The sequence below is a fragment of the Nycticebus coucang genome, chromosome 10 (genome assembly GCF_027406575.1).
Source record: "Nycticebus coucang isolate mNycCou1 chromosome 10, mNycCou1.pri, whole genome shotgun sequence".
Lineage (NCBI taxonomy): Eukaryota > Metazoa > Chordata > Mammalia > Primates > Lorisidae > Nycticebus > Nycticebus coucang.
The window spans coordinates 21,539,251-21,559,165 of record NC_069789.1 but is presented as its reverse complement, the minus strand read 5'-3'; the positions used below and the strand labels follow the sequence as shown (position 1 = coordinate 21,559,165).

General features: G+C 36.0%; 1 protein-coding gene across 9 annotated transcripts in view; it reads left to right on the top strand.

Annotated features, from left to right (window-relative positions):
• Positions 1 to 19,915, top strand: part of LYST (lysosomal trafficking regulator) — a 205,892-nt gene that overhangs the window by 71,287 nt on the left and 114,690 nt on the right. For all 9 annotated transcript variants that reach the window (XM_053605218.1, XM_053605216.1, XM_053605215.1 and 6 more), the window contains 8 exons: positions 1,781 to 1,890; positions 3,656 to 4,082; positions 6,802 to 6,946; positions 8,469 to 8,642; positions 12,324 to 12,484; positions 13,568 to 13,758; positions 15,913 to 16,158; positions 19,032 to 19,205. In XM_053605218.1, coding sequence (XP_053461193.1) covers positions 1,781 to 1,890; positions 3,656 to 4,082; positions 6,802 to 6,946; positions 8,469 to 8,642; positions 12,324 to 12,484; positions 13,568 to 13,758; positions 15,913 to 16,158; positions 19,032 to 19,205 — 1,628 coding nt within the window. The remainder of the gene's footprint in view (positions 1 to 1,780; positions 1,891 to 3,655; positions 4,083 to 6,801; positions 6,947 to 8,468; positions 8,643 to 12,323; positions 12,485 to 13,567; positions 13,759 to 15,912; positions 16,159 to 19,031; positions 19,206 to 19,915) is intronic.

Here is a 19,915-nt window from a genome sequence, read left to right as displayed (position 1 = left end):
AGTAGCCCTGATGCTAACATGTCACTATACATGTGAGCTTTTGCCTAGCAGTCAATTCCATTTCTTTAGAGAAGAGTTATCATGTTTTTGTCCTAAAAATGAAACTGAGCTATCTGTACTTTTTACTGGGAAACAGGGAGCCAGGTGGATATTCCCTGGTAGATCTTTCATTAATCCCTGTGTTGTCAGCCACATTCTCATTTCTTCTCCAGATCTTAGATGGACAGATTGGCTCCCCTTTGCTCTGAGACTCTTTGTAATTCCAAAGAACTCCTGACTGCAGCTTTCTTTTTTAATCCGTCTACTTTTTTGTCTTCAAGAAATATTTTTAAATCTCTCACCTGATGTGCCTACTGCTCTCTCCCCCCCTTTTTTTTGTTATTATGGGTTTCTTCCTTTTCATAAAAATTCTGTACTTTTGTGCAGTGAGTTTTTAGTAGTACAAAGAAGCAAGTATGTATATTCTTTCATTCATTTTGAACTGGAACCTGTTATTTTTGAATTGAAAAAAAAAAAGCACACACATATTTTACTTTGATCATATTACTTCCCTGCTCTAAAACCTTTCATGGATTTGTGTTACCTAGAGGATCCAGGCTATTTTATAGTCTTCTTGCAAGTAGTTTTTCCAGATAACATACTGTTACATTACTGCATCAGGTCATTGCTTTTACAAAATATGTTGCCTACACATGGTCTTCAGTTCTTTGCAAATTACCAATCTTTTAAGATACATCTCAGGTTTTACATGAGGATATTTTAGCTAGTATAATGTAAAGTGAGAATAATATTGAATTTGTATGGGTTTTTTGGTGAGAGTAAACTGACAAAATGCATGTAAAAAATACTTCAAACACTATAATGTATTCTATAAATATTAGTTATTATCTTACTCTAAAAAAGTGTATGAGTTTATGTACCACATTTATGTTTTATGCCAAACCCTTGATGGAATCAAGAAAATGTCCAAACTAAATAGTTCGTAAGGCTCGGTGCCTGTAGCACAGCAGCTAGGACACAAGCCACATACACCAGAGCTGGTGGGTTCAAATCCAGCCCAGGCCTGCCAAACAACAACAGCTACAACCAAAAAATAGCCAGGCGTTTGGACAGGCACCTGTGGTCCCAGCTACTTGGGATGCTGAGACAAGAGAATCACTTAAGCTCAAAAGTTTGAGGTTGCTGTGAGCTATGATGCTATGGCCCTCTATCGAGGATGACAACTTAGAACTCTGTCTTCAAAAAAGAAACAAAAATAATAATAAAATAAATAGTTTGTGATATTTAAGCATGTAAAAAATGATCTTTCATTTTTCCACTTTAATTTTTTATATTATCTGATTTTATATTTAGAAAGTGATCATTATATATATATTTATTTTATTATTATTATTTTATTTTTAGTTTTTGACCGGGGCTGGGTTTGAACCTGCCACCTCCGGCATACAGCATTTTCAAGATGCGAAGATTTAAGACTATTTTGTGGTACAAGAGTAGTGTCAACTTAATTTAACAATTACTGTATTGATTTATGCCTCTTCAGAGAATACCCTTAGTTTACTTGGCACTAACTAATCTTTAAGAAAAGTGGTATTGTTTTTGATGGTTGGTTGGTTTGCACTTAGTTATATTGCTATTGCCTCAGCAAATTTTATGATTACTATACTAGATTTTGTATAATCCATTCAAGATATTTGACCTCTTTCAGTGAAATTCTTATTGATTTCTTTTAATCAAATGTGTACCAGCTTTAATTTCTTTTCCTCTTTCTTTAATTTAGTATGCCAGAGAGTACTGGTGGATCTTTTGGTATCTTTGATGAGCTCAAGAACTTCTTCAGAGGAACTAACCCTTCTTTTGAGAATATTTCTGGAGAAATCTCCTTGTACAGTAAATATGCTATAATTTTTACATTGTTCACTGGTACCTTAATAGACTGTATTTTTAATCATTTGGAAATGTCTAACTCTTCTTTTGATGTGGCAGTTGTGCAGTCAATTTTGTATTATTATGTGTGAAGTTCTCAATTATTTTCTTATTAGCATGTGTTTTAACCATTTCACTTTGATTTTGACTAACTAGACACGTGTGTATCGTTGGGCTCATAGTCCCTTTAACCCATCTCATCCCCAATCTTTGTGCTTTTAAGAAATGTCAAGTGGGGCCTGGCATAGTGCTCACACCTGTAATCTTAGCACTCTGGGAGGCTGAGGTGGGTGGATTGCCTGAGGTCAGGAGTTCAAGACCAACCTGAGCAAGAGGGAGACCATCTCTACTAAAAGTAGAAAAACTAGGGGGGCATTGTAGTGCATGCCTGTAGTCCCAGCTACTTGGGAAGCTGAGGCAGGGAGATCACTTGAGCCCAAGAGTTTAAAGTTGCTGTGAGCTATGATGTCACAGCTCTTTACCCAGGGCAGCAAAGTGAGATTCTGTCTCAAAACATTAAAAAAAAAAAAGAAGAAAGAAAACTAAGTAATTTTAATTATTAAAGAGGACTTAATTATAAACAATTATAACCGTCTTAGGGATTATGCTTTTCTAAAACATTACCCACTGTTCAGTCATCTTCGACCCTTCTGTCCATTGGTGTAGCTTGGTAGCTTTTAGACTCTTCTTTCCTCAGAAACCCATTTTTATAATGAAATCTTGACTAGAAACATAAGCAAATAAAACAGAAAACTTTGGGGCTACTCTGTTTGAAGCAGGGATGGATGTTCAGCACGGCTCACTTCACCACCCCAGGACCCAGTGCTGAGGACCCTGAGGGAGCTCTTGGAACACAAGTCAAAAAACCACTAGTCTAGATCATCAAGAGCTGGCTGTTGATGGAATGCTGCTATTACTTCTTCTGTGTGTAGTTGTCATTATCACAATCAATATCAGGTGTTATTTTATGCATGCAGGTTAATCGTTTCTACTTTTTCCTTATCTTTCCTAGTCACTGTTCTACTCTATAAGTGATCTTTTCCTCATATCTTTTCTAATAATTCTATAATTTCAGTTTAACCAAAAACTTACAATTTATTTTTTTGTTTATTTATTTTTTTATTGTTGGGGATTCATTGAGGGTACAAGAAACCAGGTTACACTGATCAAAAACTTACAATTTAAAATAAAACCCTAAAACCTTATTTCAGCTGTCAAACACAGATGAAAGAAAATTTACTTGATTATGGAAAAAGCATGTGAAATAAGCTGGAAATAATTGAGTACTCAATTTTAGAAAGTGAGGGATGCTACAATATCTGGAAAATCTGTAAGGTCTCTGATTTTAAAATAATTGAGAGAAGAATCATAGTTTACTTAGAAATAAGCATCCTTCTTTGGAAGACATGATTCATTATATAAATATTGTATTTAATTTATAATACTTAAAACCATTAGATTTGTATCATAAAAAACATCTGAACGTGAAACAAATCAAATACAGTAGATTATATACTTTAAGAATGAAATCTCTGTTTTTTTTTGAAATCTCTGTTTTATATTTTATTTCACCTACACAAAAATGAAAATTTTAAAGATGTGGTAGATAGGAAAGTAAATAAGAATGCTGATATATATGGGTATGTTTGTATTTGCAATTATAACCTGAATTTCAAGATTATTATTCTGATATGATTATAAAATTTAATTTGTTTTTATTTTTCTCTAGAAAATTCTTCTTCTGGGTATTCTGAAAATTATTGAAAGTGATATTACTATGAGCCCTTCACAGTATCTAACCTTCCCTTTACTGCATACCCCAAATTTAAGCAATGGTGTTTCATCACAAAAATGTCCCGGAATTTTAAACAGTAAGGCCATGGGATTACTGAGAAGAGCACGAGTTTCACGGAGCAAGAAAGAGGCTGATAGAGAAACCTTCCCCCAACGGCTGCTCTCCTCTTGGCACATAGCCCCGGTCCACTTGCCGCTGCTGGGGCAGAACTGCTGGCCACACCTGTCCGAAGGTTTCAGTGCTTCCCTGTGGTTTAATGTGGAGTGCGTACATGAAGCTGAGAGTACCACAGAGAAAGGAAAGAAGATGAAGAAAAGAAACAAACCATTAGGTTTACGAGATGGCAGTTTTGATGGCACAGGTACGCTGATGGGATTATCGGATTTGTATACAGAGATTTTCCAGACAGCAGTTTGGGTTGAGCAGTAAGACTACAGTGATGTTCTGACTTGCTCTTAACACGCTCTTCACCTTACAGGCCTTGCAGTGGTTATAGGTCCTGACTTATCAAAGTCTGAGTTGTCCGATTAGCCCTCTCTCCTTTTTCTTCTGTACTTTTGTCTTTCTTGAAGGCCAGGGGGACACTATGTGTAAACTTCTGCTGAGGTCATCAGCCCCATTTCCTGGTCCCAGTACTGGATTTAGGTGGCTCCTGATGTTAGAAAAGGAAAGGATAAAACCCTAGAACTGCTTTCCTTGCTGCTGTTTCTCAGCCCCTAATAGTCAGCCCCCATTTCATCTTTCTTTTATTTCAAGCTCTCCTCATGCCATGTCTTACCTCAGTGGCTCTCTCCTGGTTCCTGTTAAAAAAGGTTTAAATGCGTCAACCATTCGCCAAAGTTAGAATAAACGTTATTCCAGTTCTTTCTATAACTGAAGAATGGCTATTATACTGCTGTGAAACTACCTCTTGTTACTCATATGGCTAAGACGGAAAGAAACTAGTCATTAAAAAGTATAAGCACCGTAAGTGGCAAAATAAACCAAGTAGGGTAATTTGTAGGGTCCGTGGAATAAATGAAATGACTGGATAAGACATGTTTAGGGTTTTAAATGTACATGGTGGTACAGGCCTCAATATCTCTTCATTCCACAAATCTTCCCCTCCCGCTGGAGCTTCCGTTTTAGAACACTAAGCCTCCACTCATGTCTGATTTTCATCCTCAATGGGTGGAAGGAAAGGAAGATCCCCAATGACACTGTCAAGTTGAAGTGGTGGTGATGTCACCTGATGTCTGCAGTTGGAGCTCTGAATCCATTTCCTTATAGATGCATTTCCCTTTTAATCTCAGCAGATAATTTGTAATGTTGCAAGTAATAATACCATTTTACTTTGTGAAATGAATTTTGCCACCTAGGAAGTGATGGCTCTGCATGTGATAGCATTGACAATGATACTGTCCATCTAATGTGCACCGAGCTCTCTCTTTATGTGGCCTTGTTAATCTTGACAAGTCAGTAAGTGCTTATACTACCTGTATTTTTAGATGAAGTTAAGCAGCATGACCAACTTTTATAGCTAGTAAGCTATGGGAAGAGATTTAAACCCATTTTTATTTAATTCTAAAGATTAAACTTAATGATCATACTATAAGCTTTTTCATATTTTACTAGGGCAGTCTCAATGTAAATAGTCTCTTAATAAATAAACATATATATAGAATGACCTGAAAAAAATAGTGGAATTTTTTCAGTATTTTATTTTAAAGATATATTAGAAAGCTTATTTTAGAAAGATGATTTTGCAGAAATACTAAGAATAATATAAAAATAAAAGACATACATTAAAATGTTTTGAGTGGTAAAGAAAATACTGTAGTGATATCTTTTGCCAACAAACTAACTGTGTGCCTTTGAGTAAGTTTTTTAACCTCTCAGCACACCTCAATTCCACCACCCTGTAATATTTTTCTAGTAAGATTATTATGAGCATTAAGTTAAGAAATATTTATAGTATTTCCATAGTTCCTAGGTACACACTGGTTTGTGTCCTAGTCTTTTTTTTGTATAAATTCTGAGTTGGCATGTAAACATTTTGTAAAAGTCACATCAAATATGTGTTTTTCATGTATCTTATATCTTGGGCAGTCATCCTTAAAATAGTCAATGACTTTAACTCTGTGTCATTGACTTTAACTCCATGTCTATTGTCATCACTTGAGGAGGTATTTTTAGAAATCGGTGGTGGTATTACCTTTTGAAAAATAGTGGCTAATATATATGTAATCTAGTAACGAGTAGTGTTCTTCTTCTCTAAAAGTCTGAGCCTTTGGACAAGCATTTTGTATTTTTGTATATAATGACATAACTTTATATAAAGTCACATGCATTATAATAACAGGTAGCAGGTAGTGCTGGGTTTTAAATGCTGAGGAAGAGGCATAAAGATGACCAGATGGTGCAAAGCCTTCATCTTTCTTTGTCTTAAAGAAACATTCAAAACATTAATTCAAAGATCACTCACCAGGGAATCTAAATAATGAATATATTCAAATGCTACATTTTTCCAAAAAGGTTTTTACTATGATCAATTTTTAAAAAATTGTGCTGTTGTGAAAATTACAGAAGGACTTTTGGCACTAATCAGGCATTGGCAATGGTGTGTGCTCCCTGGACCAGGGTCGGGTCAACCCATTTGATAAAAGAAGCTTGGTACAGATTGTGATAGGTAACCACAGTGACATTATAGTCTGGTCATGCCCACAGTATTATACGGTTTCAAACATTTAATAATTTTTTTGGGGGGTGTGAAATGGTACAGTGATAGCTCACTGTAGCCTCATACTCCTGGGCTCAAGCAGTCCTGCCTGGGCCTCCCAAAGTGCTGGGATTATAGGAGCGAGCCACTTGCACCTGGCCTATTTAATAACTTAAAACATTCAATTACTATTTTCACTTATTGTGCTTTTTTAGAGTTTACGTCTATGCTTCGGAAATGTTTGGAACAGATTAGGCGTAGTCCTTCTGGGTAAATAATCTACTACAGATGAACAACCCTGCTTTGTATTCTTCTAAATTTACTTTTCATAATTAATTTTATAAACTGTTCTGTTGATCACTGTAACATCCTTTTCTTGTAGAGGGTGACAGACCAGAAGGTGCAGAGTACATAAACCCTGGTGAAAGACTCATTGAGGAGGGATGTATTCATCTAATGTCACTGGGATCCAAAGCATTGATGATCCAAGTGTGGGCCGATCCTCACAATGGCACTCTTATCTTTCGGTATTGATTATTTTCAACTCCTTGTGAATAAATCATGTATTTAAATAATTTATGTAGGAAACATTAATGTGAAATCTACTAATGAAAATCATTACAGCAAAAGAAAAAGTGTTATTAAAGAATGAAAATACATGGTTGGCACCTGGAGCTTAGCGGTTAAGATGCCAGCCACATACACCAAGGCTGGCGGGTTCGAACCCGGCCCTGGCCTGCCAAACAACAGTAGTGACAACTACAACAAAAAAAATAGCTGGGTGTTGTGGCAGGTGCCTGTAGTCCCAGCTACTCGGGAGGCCGAGGCAAGAGAATCACTTAAGCCCAAGAGTTTGAGGTTACTGTGAGCTGTGATGCCACAGCACTCTACCAAGGGTGACATAGTAAAACTCTGTCTCAATAAAAAAAAGAAAGAAAGAAAGAAAATATATTCTAAAAGATATTAAATATACTTTTGTTACAGTATTTTATTCTATCCCAAAATCTATAAAGTCTAAAGTAGATAATGTTGATTCTCTATTGGGTTTTAGATCAAATACCTATTGACATCTTATGGTATGGCAGTATTCTATCAGACTGCAGTGGTCTTACGATTTTATTGACAGATGTTTTCCACATAGATAATTAATGGCTAATATCTAATAAGCTTGGGTTTTCCTTGCTATCTTGTCCTTTTTTTTCCTGTTGCTTTTATTAAGTGGTATAGATAGAAGTTTTCTATTTGTATTAAGTTAATATAAATAATATGATATTTTTTGTATAAGACTCTAAACAAACCAGTATGTTATTTAGGAATATGTTTTGTAAATGTCATAAATGTTATTATCTCATTCTTTCAGTAATCCCTCAAAATAGGATAGACCTTTAATACTTCTGGTATTTAGACTTTTATGTATAACATGTATTAATTTTTCCATGAACCAAATATTATATTGTAATTTCTAAATGGGTAATGATGACATAAAGAAGAATTTTTTTGAAAAAGCTGAATTCTGGAAATTATTGCCCAAATCATTATTATTATTATTTTTTGAGATAGAGTCTCACTATGTCATCCTCAATAGAGTGCCATGGCATCACAGCTCATAGCAACCTCAAACTCTTGGGCTTAAGTGATTCTCTTGCTTCAGCCTCCCAAGTAGCTGGGACTACAGGCACCTGCCACAACGCCTGGCTGTTTTTTGGTTGTAGTTGTCATTGTTGTTTGGCAGGTCCAGGCTGGATTCGAACCTGCAAGCTCCTATGTATGTGGCTGGAGCCCTAGCCGCTGAGCTACAGGTGCTGAGCCTGCCCAAATTATTAATACTAGGCAATAAGCCTAATCTATTTTTGTTCATGAATTGAGGTAACAATAAGTAGATTATGGTATAAAACAAAGATTTACTGACTTTTCAAGTAATTTTTTAAAAAGATAGAACTGATTTTTAATCTCACTTAAATATTTAGAATTGTAGTCGCTATACATGTATTAAATACCAAAGTCAGAATTTTCCTTTTTTGAGCCTGTGCCTTTTCTCTTTTTCTGTAGTATGTGCATGGATTCAAATGATGACATGAAAGCTGTTTTACTAGCACAGGTTGAATCACAGGAGAATATTTTCCTCCCAGGCAAATGGCAACATTTAGTACTTACCTACTTGCAGCAGTCCCAAGGGAAAAAGAATATTCATGGGAAAGTTTCCATATGGGTCTCTGGACAGAGGTATGAAGCATTTGAGACAATGCATATTAATCTCAGTTACAATTTTAAATTTAATCAGTCTGTTATAGCTTCTGAAACATTATAGAAAATTGTAAGGTCAATTTGCTATATGTTAACATAGGAATTTATGTTAGATTTGGGGTCTTTTTTCCTATTTATCATTTTCATACCAAATAAATCTCCCATAGAAGTAACTATTGGAAATTAATAATTGGGTTTGGGGAAAATGCAGAAACCTGGACATTTAGACATTTATGTATAATCACAGTAGAACCTGCAGAGTTGAGCGCCTCCCTTCATTGACCACCTCCTTAAGCTGACTTAATTGTCATGGACTGGACATGCACCACATGTACGTATCGGTACAGCAGCCCTAATTTCTTATGTTGACCACCTCCATTTGTCAACCAGTTCGTTACTTTCCCTTGGGTGGTTAAGTTACAGAGGTTCTAGTGTAATTAGACAAGAACAGAATCTATATTTTTGCCCCTCAAGCCCATAGGTTATAAAACTGAATCCACAGAGAATTATTTAAATTAAGTGGCTAATAAGGATAATGCTTAACTTAAATTAGGCTTTCAATAGGAATTAGAATGACTAGAGGGAAATATATCAGGTAATAGATTCACTTAGGGTCCTAGAAATATACTAGGTGATAGATTCAGGTAGGTACTGCACAGGAGAATTGTGGGCGATGTTAATAAGAAACATTTTGTGGTATATCTTAATGTAAAATTTAACCTTGCATTAACTATGAGGTAGCTTGGATTTGTAAGAGTTGGGAAGTATTTTATTGAGTGAAATAACACAGCAGAAGATATAGAATTCAAAACTAGTATAGCCTGAGAGAGAAAATCAAGCTGCCTCAGAGAGGCTAAGCTGAGCAATGAGAAAACAAAATGAATGTGCATGGTGAAGCCACGTGCACGGAGGTTCTGAAGGCCCAGCTGGGAAGTCTAGATTGGAGCACAATGTATTGCAGACTTTTTGCTATGTGCTTTATGTACATCACCTCCTAATTCTCTCAAAAATCCCTCAAAGTAGATTAGACACAGAAACAACAGATTGAACTATTTTCATTCATTTATTTGTTCATTCTTCACATTTATTGAGTAATTACTGTGTGCCAAACACTTGCTATATTAGGCCTGGAGGACAGTGGAAAACCAGACAGACGTGTTCACTGCCTTCTTCAAATTCAGTCTACTGAGGAAGCAGAAAACAAGCCAACACAATTAAATGAATATTTACAGATTACAAATACCACTGTGAAGGGAACGGGTCTTGAGACAGAAAATGTCAGGTTTAATACTCAAATACTTAACATGGGTGGATCAGCAAAGGTGTATCTACAAACAGGGTTTTAAAGCTGACAGCTGGAGGAGGAGATGGAGCTTGCCTCGAGCAGGTGGGAGGAGTGTTCCAGGTAGAGGAAAGGGTCTGTGGGGATGGTGACTGCTGACAGCTGTCCAGCTTCACTCCTAGAGGAAGGCAGGGCAAAGGGGTTTGTGAATGGCTTTACAGTTGCCAGCCCCCAGTGTCTGCCCAGTAAAGAACAAGCTTTGGAAGTAAAACCAAGATTTCACTTTTTTTTTTTAAATGTGAAAATAGATCATTGAAGCCTAATTTCGATTTTGTAAATAAAATGCAGTTTGTCCTTGGTCTTCATACCTGCCTAAGCCTGAACGGCAGCTGCAGCCAATTAGTAAATTTGTTTTCAGAACCTCTAGTTAAATCAGTTGGAATTGGAGCTAAGCTGTGTGTAAAGAGCCTCCTTTTTTCCTCTCAATTTCTTGATTTCTCAACTGCCAGTCATGTTGCCAGTATTAAACACTTCACACAGATTATCTCATTTAATTCTTCCAACAACACTATGAAGTATCTCTATTTTACATACGAGGCAACTGAGATCCAGTGTGACTTGGCCAAAGTTATGTGACGGGTAAGGACTGGAGCTGAAGGTTGACCCTAGACGAGTCCATGCTGTAAAGCTCTATGCTATTCTGCGCCTATAGCCTTTTTCTGAATCAGATCAAATGACAGGTGTAGGAACCATAATGTAATCACTGCCATGTTCAGAATGCTAGATTAGACTTTCACATGGACAGTTAGAAAGCTGGTGAGGATAGTCATGTGACTCACACATTGTTTTACTTTTTTATCTTCCCACTTATTTCTGCATTTCTTTGAGGGAATTGTTGGCCATTCTGTACAAGTTAACAGTTTCATCAGTTAACATAGCGGTGGACAGATGACCAAAGACAAATAAATTGTTCTGTTGACTTAAATGTGGTGTTGTCTTCATCACTTGAGCTCTAGAATAGTTTCTAAAATATATTTCAAAAGGCCATTTTGAATAATATATAATGATATTGAAAATGAATTAATATTTTCTGTTAATTATTATTTGACAAAAATCATATAAATATGGCAGAAATATATGGCACGTAGTAGATATTTAATATCTGTTGAATTTATTTTGCATTCATCTTATAATAGGTTTTCTTTCACCCTTAAACATACGATTTAAAAAAAATTTTTTTAAATGCTATTTTAAGTTATAATGCCACTAGGTGGCAATAGTGTTTCAATCACAGCCATTTACTGCTTCTTACAGCTTCTCACAGCCAAGCAGAAGCATGTCCTTGAAAGTATCTCACATCTTTCCTTTTTCAAAAATTTCCTGTTAAAATAGTTAAATTATACGTCAAATATGAAACAGAGATGTAGGAAAAGTATAAAATAAATGTATACAAAGTAGAATTTGTTATGACGAGCTAACCAGGGTAGCTTATTTTAAGTCTTCATCATATTAAATTTTATTTAGGCTTTGCCCTTGTATGTTACACTTACCATGGAGTTTAAAACATCCCTAAACTAGAGATAGAGGCTTGGCACTTAGAAGTTTCAGTAGTTGATGAAGACCTGGCTTTCATGTGTGTGTCTGTGAGAAAGCCTTACTTTACCTTCTCCAGTCCTCTGTTAAGTATTCCTGTTACTTTTTTTTTTTTTTTTTTTTTTTTTTGAGAATGAGTCTCACTTTGTCCTCTGTAGAGTGCTGGGGCTTCATACTCAAAGCAACCTCAAACTCTTGGGCTCAAGTGATTCTCTTGCCTCAGCCTCCCAAGAGTATGCCTATAATCTTTATCCATGAAGAAAAAGAAATCTATCAAAAGCTCTGTAATCACTTGACACTGAAAAAACAGAAAATGCAAAAAGCCTGGCCTTTCAGTGGCTACACAAAAGAAAACCTGGAGAAGTGATGTTGTTCTTTTGATTAATCTTCAAAGCCCTTATAGAGGCTGTAAAATTTTTGGAATTGTTTGCCAAGATAGGAAACTTCTTTGTAAAATTAGGGGGAGGTAGAGCAGTGGGAAGGTGGTTGGTTTGTGTCTGTCAACCAGGAAGGTACATATGCAGAAGTCAAGTGGCAAAGAAAACTGTCAGCAGATGTCTGGTCTCACTTCCCATGGCCTGTTACGGGATCATCACGTATCTCTGTTTTGCTCCTCTGACCAAAAGACAACAGGATCAGCCTCTCTTTCCCTCCCCATCACTAGCCATCTGATACTGAACCAAGAAAATTATTCAAGAATTTCTCATTGTTAAACAATCACACTTTAAAAATACTTAGTACTAATACTCCCTAAAGTCATTGATTGAACTTTGTTTTTAATGTAGGAAGCCTGATGTTACTTTGGATTTTATGCTTCCAAGAAAAACAAGTTTGTCATCTGATAGCAATAAAACATTTTGTATGATCGGCCATTGTTTATTGTCCCAAGAAGAGTTTTTGCAATTGTCTGGAAAATGGGACCTGGGAAATTTGCTCCTCTTCAATGGTATATGTTCCCCTTCAAAGCATTTCCAATTTTCTTTCAGTTAACAAGTATTAAACTAAGTGATAAACTGGATAAATTATTGACCTTTGCTCCTACATCTATATTATAATAAGTATTGCATTTCTAAGATTCTAAGGTTGTCTTTTAAAATATTTTAACATTTTTATAATCTAGATATGTCTTATAATTGTTGATATATCTATTTAATGTGGAGATGTGTTCTTTTTCCTCTCCCTCCTCCAAAAAAAGCTTATATTAAACCAGCATTATTTTACTTTTCTAGAAAATTCAGTATCATGACTGGTAAACTTATTGTCTCTTTTACTTGTAATTTTAGTATATCCTATACAAATATCAAATTTTAGGGGAAAAATGAAATATATGATTTTTGAAAGTATGTCATTAGATCTAAATATGTAAGAGAATTTCAGGCAGTGTTCATTGACTTGATAGGAAAGAATAAAGATGTCAATTCAAATTTTATTTTAAAGCAAAATTTACCAATATGTAGTTTCCATTTATTAAACAAAGCAAAACAACATTTTTTAAAAGTCTGTTTTCTGGCTTGGCGCCCAGCTCTGTGGTTAGGGCGCTGGCCACATACACCAAGGCTGGGGGTTCTAAACTGGCCCAGGCCTGCAAAACAACAATGACAACTACAACAAAAAAATAGCGAGTGCCTGCCTGTAGTCCCAGCTACTCGGGAGGCTGAGGCAAGAGAATCGCTTAAGCCCAAGAGTTTGAGGTTATTGTGAGCTGTGATGCCACAGTACTCTATCCAGGGTGACATAGTGAGACTCCGTCTCAAAACCAAAAATCCCTCTGTTTTCTGACTTAAGAAGCAAATAGAAATTTTATAATTTTATCAAGAGCTTCACATTACCTTTTAGATGCATTAATTCATCTTCCATCATGGTTGGCATAGCTTATTTTGTATTTTGCCAATTTGGAAATTGAGGCTTTATTAATTTTATAAAATATAGTAAACAAGTGAAAAATCTAGCCAAAAATAACTCTTGGCTTTTTATGAAAAATTCTGGTTAGAGTGTTTTAAATAACTAACTTTGTTTTTATTCTCTTCAGGAGCTAAGGTTGGTTCACAAGAAGCCTTTTATCTATATGCTTGTGGACCCAACCACACATCTATAATGCCCTGTAAACATGGTAAGCCGGTAAATGACTACTGCAGATATATCAATAAGGACATCTTGCAATGTGAACAAATCAGAGAACTTTTTATGACCAAGAAAGAAGTGGACATTAGTCTCTTAATTGTAAGTTTTAATTTCATAGTAACTGTATACAGGTATATTTGTTGAAATGTGCAATTAGGTATGAATTAAATTTCTAAATGTTTTTCATTTTGTTCCTTAACATTTTCTTTTCTTAGATTGTTTTCTAAAATATTTGGAGCTCTTTAACTTCCTTCAAAATGTGTAGCCTCTTTTCCTTGAAATTATATTTCTGTAGTAAGTTTATCAGTTTAGTTTATTTTATATCTACTGGCTTCTTGTGACAAGTACAATCATGAGAGACTTCTCTTTTGGAATGTATTTTTCTTCTTATTGTTGAGGGGATCTGGTTGTCAGTCATTGTTGGGTGAGGGCCAGGTATGCTAAATGTTCTGTTGTACATGAACACTGTTGTATAACAAAGAACAATCCCATCCCAAATGTCCCACCATTAGGAAAACATGCTTTGGAAGCTGAGCATGGTAGCATGTGCCTGTAACACAGATACTCAGGGGGCTTAGGTGAGAGGATCTTTTGAACCTAGGAGTTCATGACTATCCTAGGCAAAATAGCAAGATTCCACTTCAATTAAAAAAAAAAAAAATCCTTTAGGGAATGGTTCTCAAACCTGACTGTGTATCAGAATCACCCAGAGGCTTGTTAAAATATAAACTGCTAGGCCAGAACTTCTGATTCAGTAGGTCTGAAGTGTGGCCCTGGAATTTACATTTTCAGTAAGTTCCTAGGTGATGCTAATGCTGCTGGCTGGGACCACACTTTGAGAACTTCTGCTTTAGGGAAACTGAGGCGCTTACACAAGTGTTTGTTCGGGTAATTATTTTAACTCTCCCAACTTTGGGTTAATCTATTTATTTTCATTAAAAAATTTTCCCTAATTCTTTTCTTTTTCCTGAAAAGAGTAGAGGTCATATAAATCATCCAACTCAACAGAAATTATCATGAATAAAAATTCTAAGGGTTTTATATAAAAACTCTCCTTAGAAAGCAAAATTCTTTAAGTCTGATTTAATAACTTAAGAGGTTATGAGGTCATGAAAGAACGGTCAGAGTGAAGTGGTGCTGTCATGTTAAGGTAAGGTGTCAGGGTTATGACTATACTACTACAGGTGTGAAGCGGTGTCGGGGTTATGACTATACTACTACAGGTGTGAAGCGGTGTCGGGGTTATGACTATACTACTACAGGTGTGAAGCGGTGTCGGGGTTATGACTATACTACTACAGGTGTGAAGCGGTGTCGGGGTTATGACTATACTACTACAGGTGTGCAGCTTTATTTTATATAACAGACTGTGTGATTGGTTTAGTGTGCATTTCCTGTCTAATCATATATAACAGTCTATGTGATTGTTTTAGTGTGCAAATACGCCAGGTGGAATGTCTGCTTGCTAGGAGGCAGAAATGACCAAAGCCTAAGGCCCCCATGGATGTCTGTGAGAAGACACTAAATGCACATGACTTCCCTGAGGCCACCTTCAAGTGCATTCAACATTTAAAATTGGCCTTGGCCAGGCACAGTGGCTCGCACCAGTAATCCCAGCAATTTGGGAGGCCAGCCTAAGCAACATAGTGAGACCCTTCTTTACCAATAAATAAAGAAATAAACAACCTACCTTAATTTTTAAAGTAGGTTAGAGAATCTTGACAGGGAACCAGAAGCTGATTCACACTATGCATGGGGAAGAGATTGAAAGTTCTGCTTAATTTTAGTTACGCATGCTGACAGTCTGGAATTTTATTCTAGTAGAAAGATCTAGTTTAAAGTCACTTTTAAATGTATAGCTAACCATAAGTAAATCCAAAGTAAAAGTTTCAGGTAAATTGACCCAGAATTCCCAGTATTTATAAGTGCTTAGAATAGTGCCTGGTATGTAAGGAGTGTGGTATAAGATTGGTCTGTTACTCATATTAAGCATAATTTCATATTTATTCTAAACCGATCAAAGCTGGAGTCCTCCTCAACCTTGTGGTTTACACTGTGGATTGTGCTAAATGAACCTGATCATTGCTTCCTGAGAAGCAGCCTTGCTTTTCATGCTCATCTTTGATTAGTGTATTAGCTTTTTTAAAACAAAGAAAAAGATTAGTGGGGTTTCTTTTCAGTCTGAAATATCTATTTGCTAGTCGATAACTTACTTTTTAACTTATTTAATTACTGAAAATATTTGTATTTCAGGAAAGTCTTTCAGTTGTGTATACAACTTACTGTCCTGATCAGTACACCATCTATGAACCAGTGATTAGACTTAAAGGTCAAATGAAAACTCAACCCTCTCAAAGACCCTTCAGCTCAAAAGAAGTTCAGAGCATTTTATTAGAACCTCATCATCTAAAGACTCTCCAGCCTACTGAATGTAAAACTATACAAGGCATTCTGCACGAGATTGGTGGAACTGGGATCTTTGTTTTTCTTTTTGCTAGGGTAAGGATCACTGATTATAACTTTGTCTAAAGAGAACTGCTTATTTATTACTAATAAATTTAACAGTTTCTTTTGGATTATAAAAGGAACGATAGTCAACTGTATTAAAAATTTAAGATAGGAAAATTACGTATTAAAGCTGTTATCAAAATTTCTGCCACATATTATTGAGATTTCTTCTAATTTATGATGAGTTTACAAGTTTTCTATTATCCAGAAATGTAATTAGAACAATTAAATGTTAAGTGTATGAGATGTAAAGTTGCCTTTGGAAAGAAAAACGTGTGCTATAGTAATATGAAAGAAATGTATTTTTAAAATAAGGTTTATAAGACTTCTATCTGTGAAAGCTTCCCAATGTGTGTGTGGGGGGTGGGGTGTGGGGGGGAGAACAACCCAAAGGTCAACAAATAAGTAAAAAAAATGAAAAAAAAAACCAACAGAAAAAAACTTTATCTAGCTTTGGAGGGCATTTTTTTTTTTTTTTGAGGAGAAATATAAACAGTTTGACTTAGGCCATGAATACCATTTGAGAACAAACAATTTAATTATCTCTTGTATAATATTGTTTAAAAGCGGGGATAGTATCTCTCCTAATGCTGAATAGGCAGTGAATAATTATGGATCAGCTCTTTTAGGAATTGCTAAAATCTGTAATGGGGTCACAAATAGTCTCACTTTGGTACAAATCATTTCTACTTCCTTCAAGGTTAATATCCCTGTTTAATTAAAGCAGCTTGATCTTCCTTCATCCTCAAAATACCTTCTTCACTTTATCCCCTAAGTGTAACTTCTGCAACGTTATCAAATTGTCACACTGTCTCTCTAATTGACTTTCTTTCTTTAATGGACCACCTTTGATTAATTTTGCAATAATCTGCTTTTGTTTTTGTTATCTTACAAATATCTCATTAGCATTTGACCCACCATCATCTGTCAGCTATCTTTCCTTCTCTATTTCTTTTTCATACTTTTGTTTTTGCATCTAGTATCTAGTTTGATACCCCGTTTCCCCGAAAATAAGTCATCCTCCGAAAATAAGATCTACTTACAGGAAAGATAAGACGTCCCCTGAAAATAAGACCTAGTGCATCTTTGGGAGCACATCTTAAAATAAGACACTGCCTTATTTTCGGGGAAACAGGGTAGATTTTCCTCTAATGTTTTAAGGATTAAAAGCTTTTCACTTAACTCTTCATCAATATTTTGTGATCTCCATTTTATACCATAATATGGTTTCAAAATTAATGTCCTTGTTTTTTCCTTTGTCATCAAGGCACTGAATATAATTTTGTTATAATTATTTTATGTCACACAAGGGAAACATCCTAGAGATAATGGTTAAATTTTTGTCTTCATATTTTTAGAATCTTGCCAATAAGACTTTTAAAAGTATATTTCCACATTTAAAACGTAGAAACTTTGTTTAAACTTATCCTTCCTCTTTTCTTCCAAAAATGAAGTTCCGTCTCCTTACATGAATAGCCTGCCTTGAGAACTTAATCTCCACAATCCAGCCCAAGAGGCAGCCTGTAGCCTCAGGGACTTCCAGTTCAGGCCTTTGTCCCTCTCTGGCTGTGTCCTGCCTGTAGCCACCCCCTTTGTCCCTCAGGAACTTCCAGTTCAGGCCTTTGTCCCTCTCTGGCTGTGTCCTGCCTGTAGCCACCCCCTCTGTCCCTCAGGAACTTCCTGTTCAGGCCTTTGTCCCTCTCTGGCTGCGTCCTGCCTGTAGCCACCCCCTCTGTCCCTCAGGAACTTCCAGTTCAGGCCTTTGTCCCTCTCTGGCTGTGTGCTGCCTGTAGCCACCCCCTTTGTCCCTCAGGAACTTCCAGTTCAGGCCTTTGTCCCTCTCTGGCTGTGTGCTGCCTGTAGCCACCCCCTTTGTCCCTCAGGAACTTCCAGTTCAGGCCTTTGTCCCTCTCTGACTGCGTCCTGCCTGTAGCCACCCCCTTTGTCCCTCAGGAACTTCCAGTTCAGGCCTTTGTCCCTCTCTGGCTGCGTCCTGCCTGTAGCCACCCGCTTTGTCCCTCAGGAACTTCCAGTTCAGGCCTTTGTCCCTCTCTGGCTGTGTCCTGCCTGTAGCCACCCCCTTTTGTTTCTGCTTTCCAGGATTTGGCTCTCCTTTTAGACCATTTTCTCTCTGTGTATCCTTCCCTAAAGCAAGCAGAGAGGTCAGCATGGTTTCTGTGTTCTCCTGGGATACCTATTGTTTCATTTTGCCTTCTTTGCCTTCTTTACCATGATAATAGGTATGTATTTCTTAATATAGTGGTTGTTAGAAAGCCTTGGTTGAATTGAAGTACAAGACACAATGTGTGGTTTTTATACATGCGTCTTATTTCTTTGATTAGACAGCAAGCCCCACTGGGGGCAATTATCTTGTCGTTTGCTTATTTTTATCTTCTATAGCACATAATTCAGAGTCTATTTGACTAATTTATCAAAACTTTGAGACATTTTACTGACACTGCAGATCAGTAACATTTTATTATTTATTTATTTATTTTATTAAATCATAGCTGTGTACACTAATTCAATCATGAGGTACAATGTGCTGGTTTTATATACCATTTGAAATAATTTCATCAAACTGGTTAACACAGCCTTCACCGCATTTTCTTAGTTATTGTGTTCAGACATTTATACTCTACACTTAGTAAATTTAACATGTATTTTTTAGTTCATTTATAATATATGTAAGAGACTAAAGAGCATGGAATTTGTGCCTTTCTCCATTTTGTTTATCCACAATTCTCAAATAGTAATAAGCATTAAAAAATAAACTTTCATAGACACTAGTGGATTGATATCACATAATTCATGTGACATTTTTACTCTTAAGTTAAAACAAAAACATATTCACTTTTTTGTAGGTTGTTGAACTCAGTAGCTGTGAAGAAACTCAAGCTTTAGCACTGCAGGTTATACTCTCGTTGATTAAATACAACCAACAGAGAGTACATGAACTTGAAAATTGTAATGGACTTGCCATGATTCATCAGGTGCTGATCAAACAGAAATGCATTGTGGGCTTCCACATTCTGAAGGTATGGCTGTTTGAAATGTGTTCTCTTAGTTTCCTATGCAGGGAGACGCATTTATCCATCAAAGTCTTCAAGTAATACTTCTGTGTTTCAGTTATTCCTGAAGAAAATGTAGGAAACTCAGTTTCTATTTCATTAAACTGGTTCTTTTTTTGTTCATCATATAAATAATTACATTTTTCTTTCCCTTATAGCATTTTTGAAAAGTAAGAAAAAAAGTCATAAAATTTTAGATCTGAATGGACCACAGGTGTCTCCCAGGCCATCCCCTCCTTCTAGATGAATGAATTTGTTTGTTTCAGCTTCCATCATTATGGAAGACAACTCAGTTCTCCAGCTACCTAGAGACATCCCATTCCATTAGGCAATGCTGCAGGAGAGTTAATTTTTAAAGTCACAGATAACTGATGTTAGGTTTATCATGATCCCACAGTCATGTACATGTTTAAAAACACTGTGAAAATATTTCTCTCTGAAGGTATGGGTACTAAGGAAAAAATGATTCCCCTTGCCTTGCTTCCATCCACACCTCTTAAAACTATCAAGATCATACGTTTATGGCAGGAATCCTTACTACTTTTTTGAAACCATTTTAAAGCCTAATGGCAGATTAAGTCCATTTAAAAAGTAAAAATATTTTGTTTGAGTATGGTTAGTTTCACTCCATGTTTGAAAACTAATAGTTCCTTATAGATGTTTGAAAGTTTGGGATT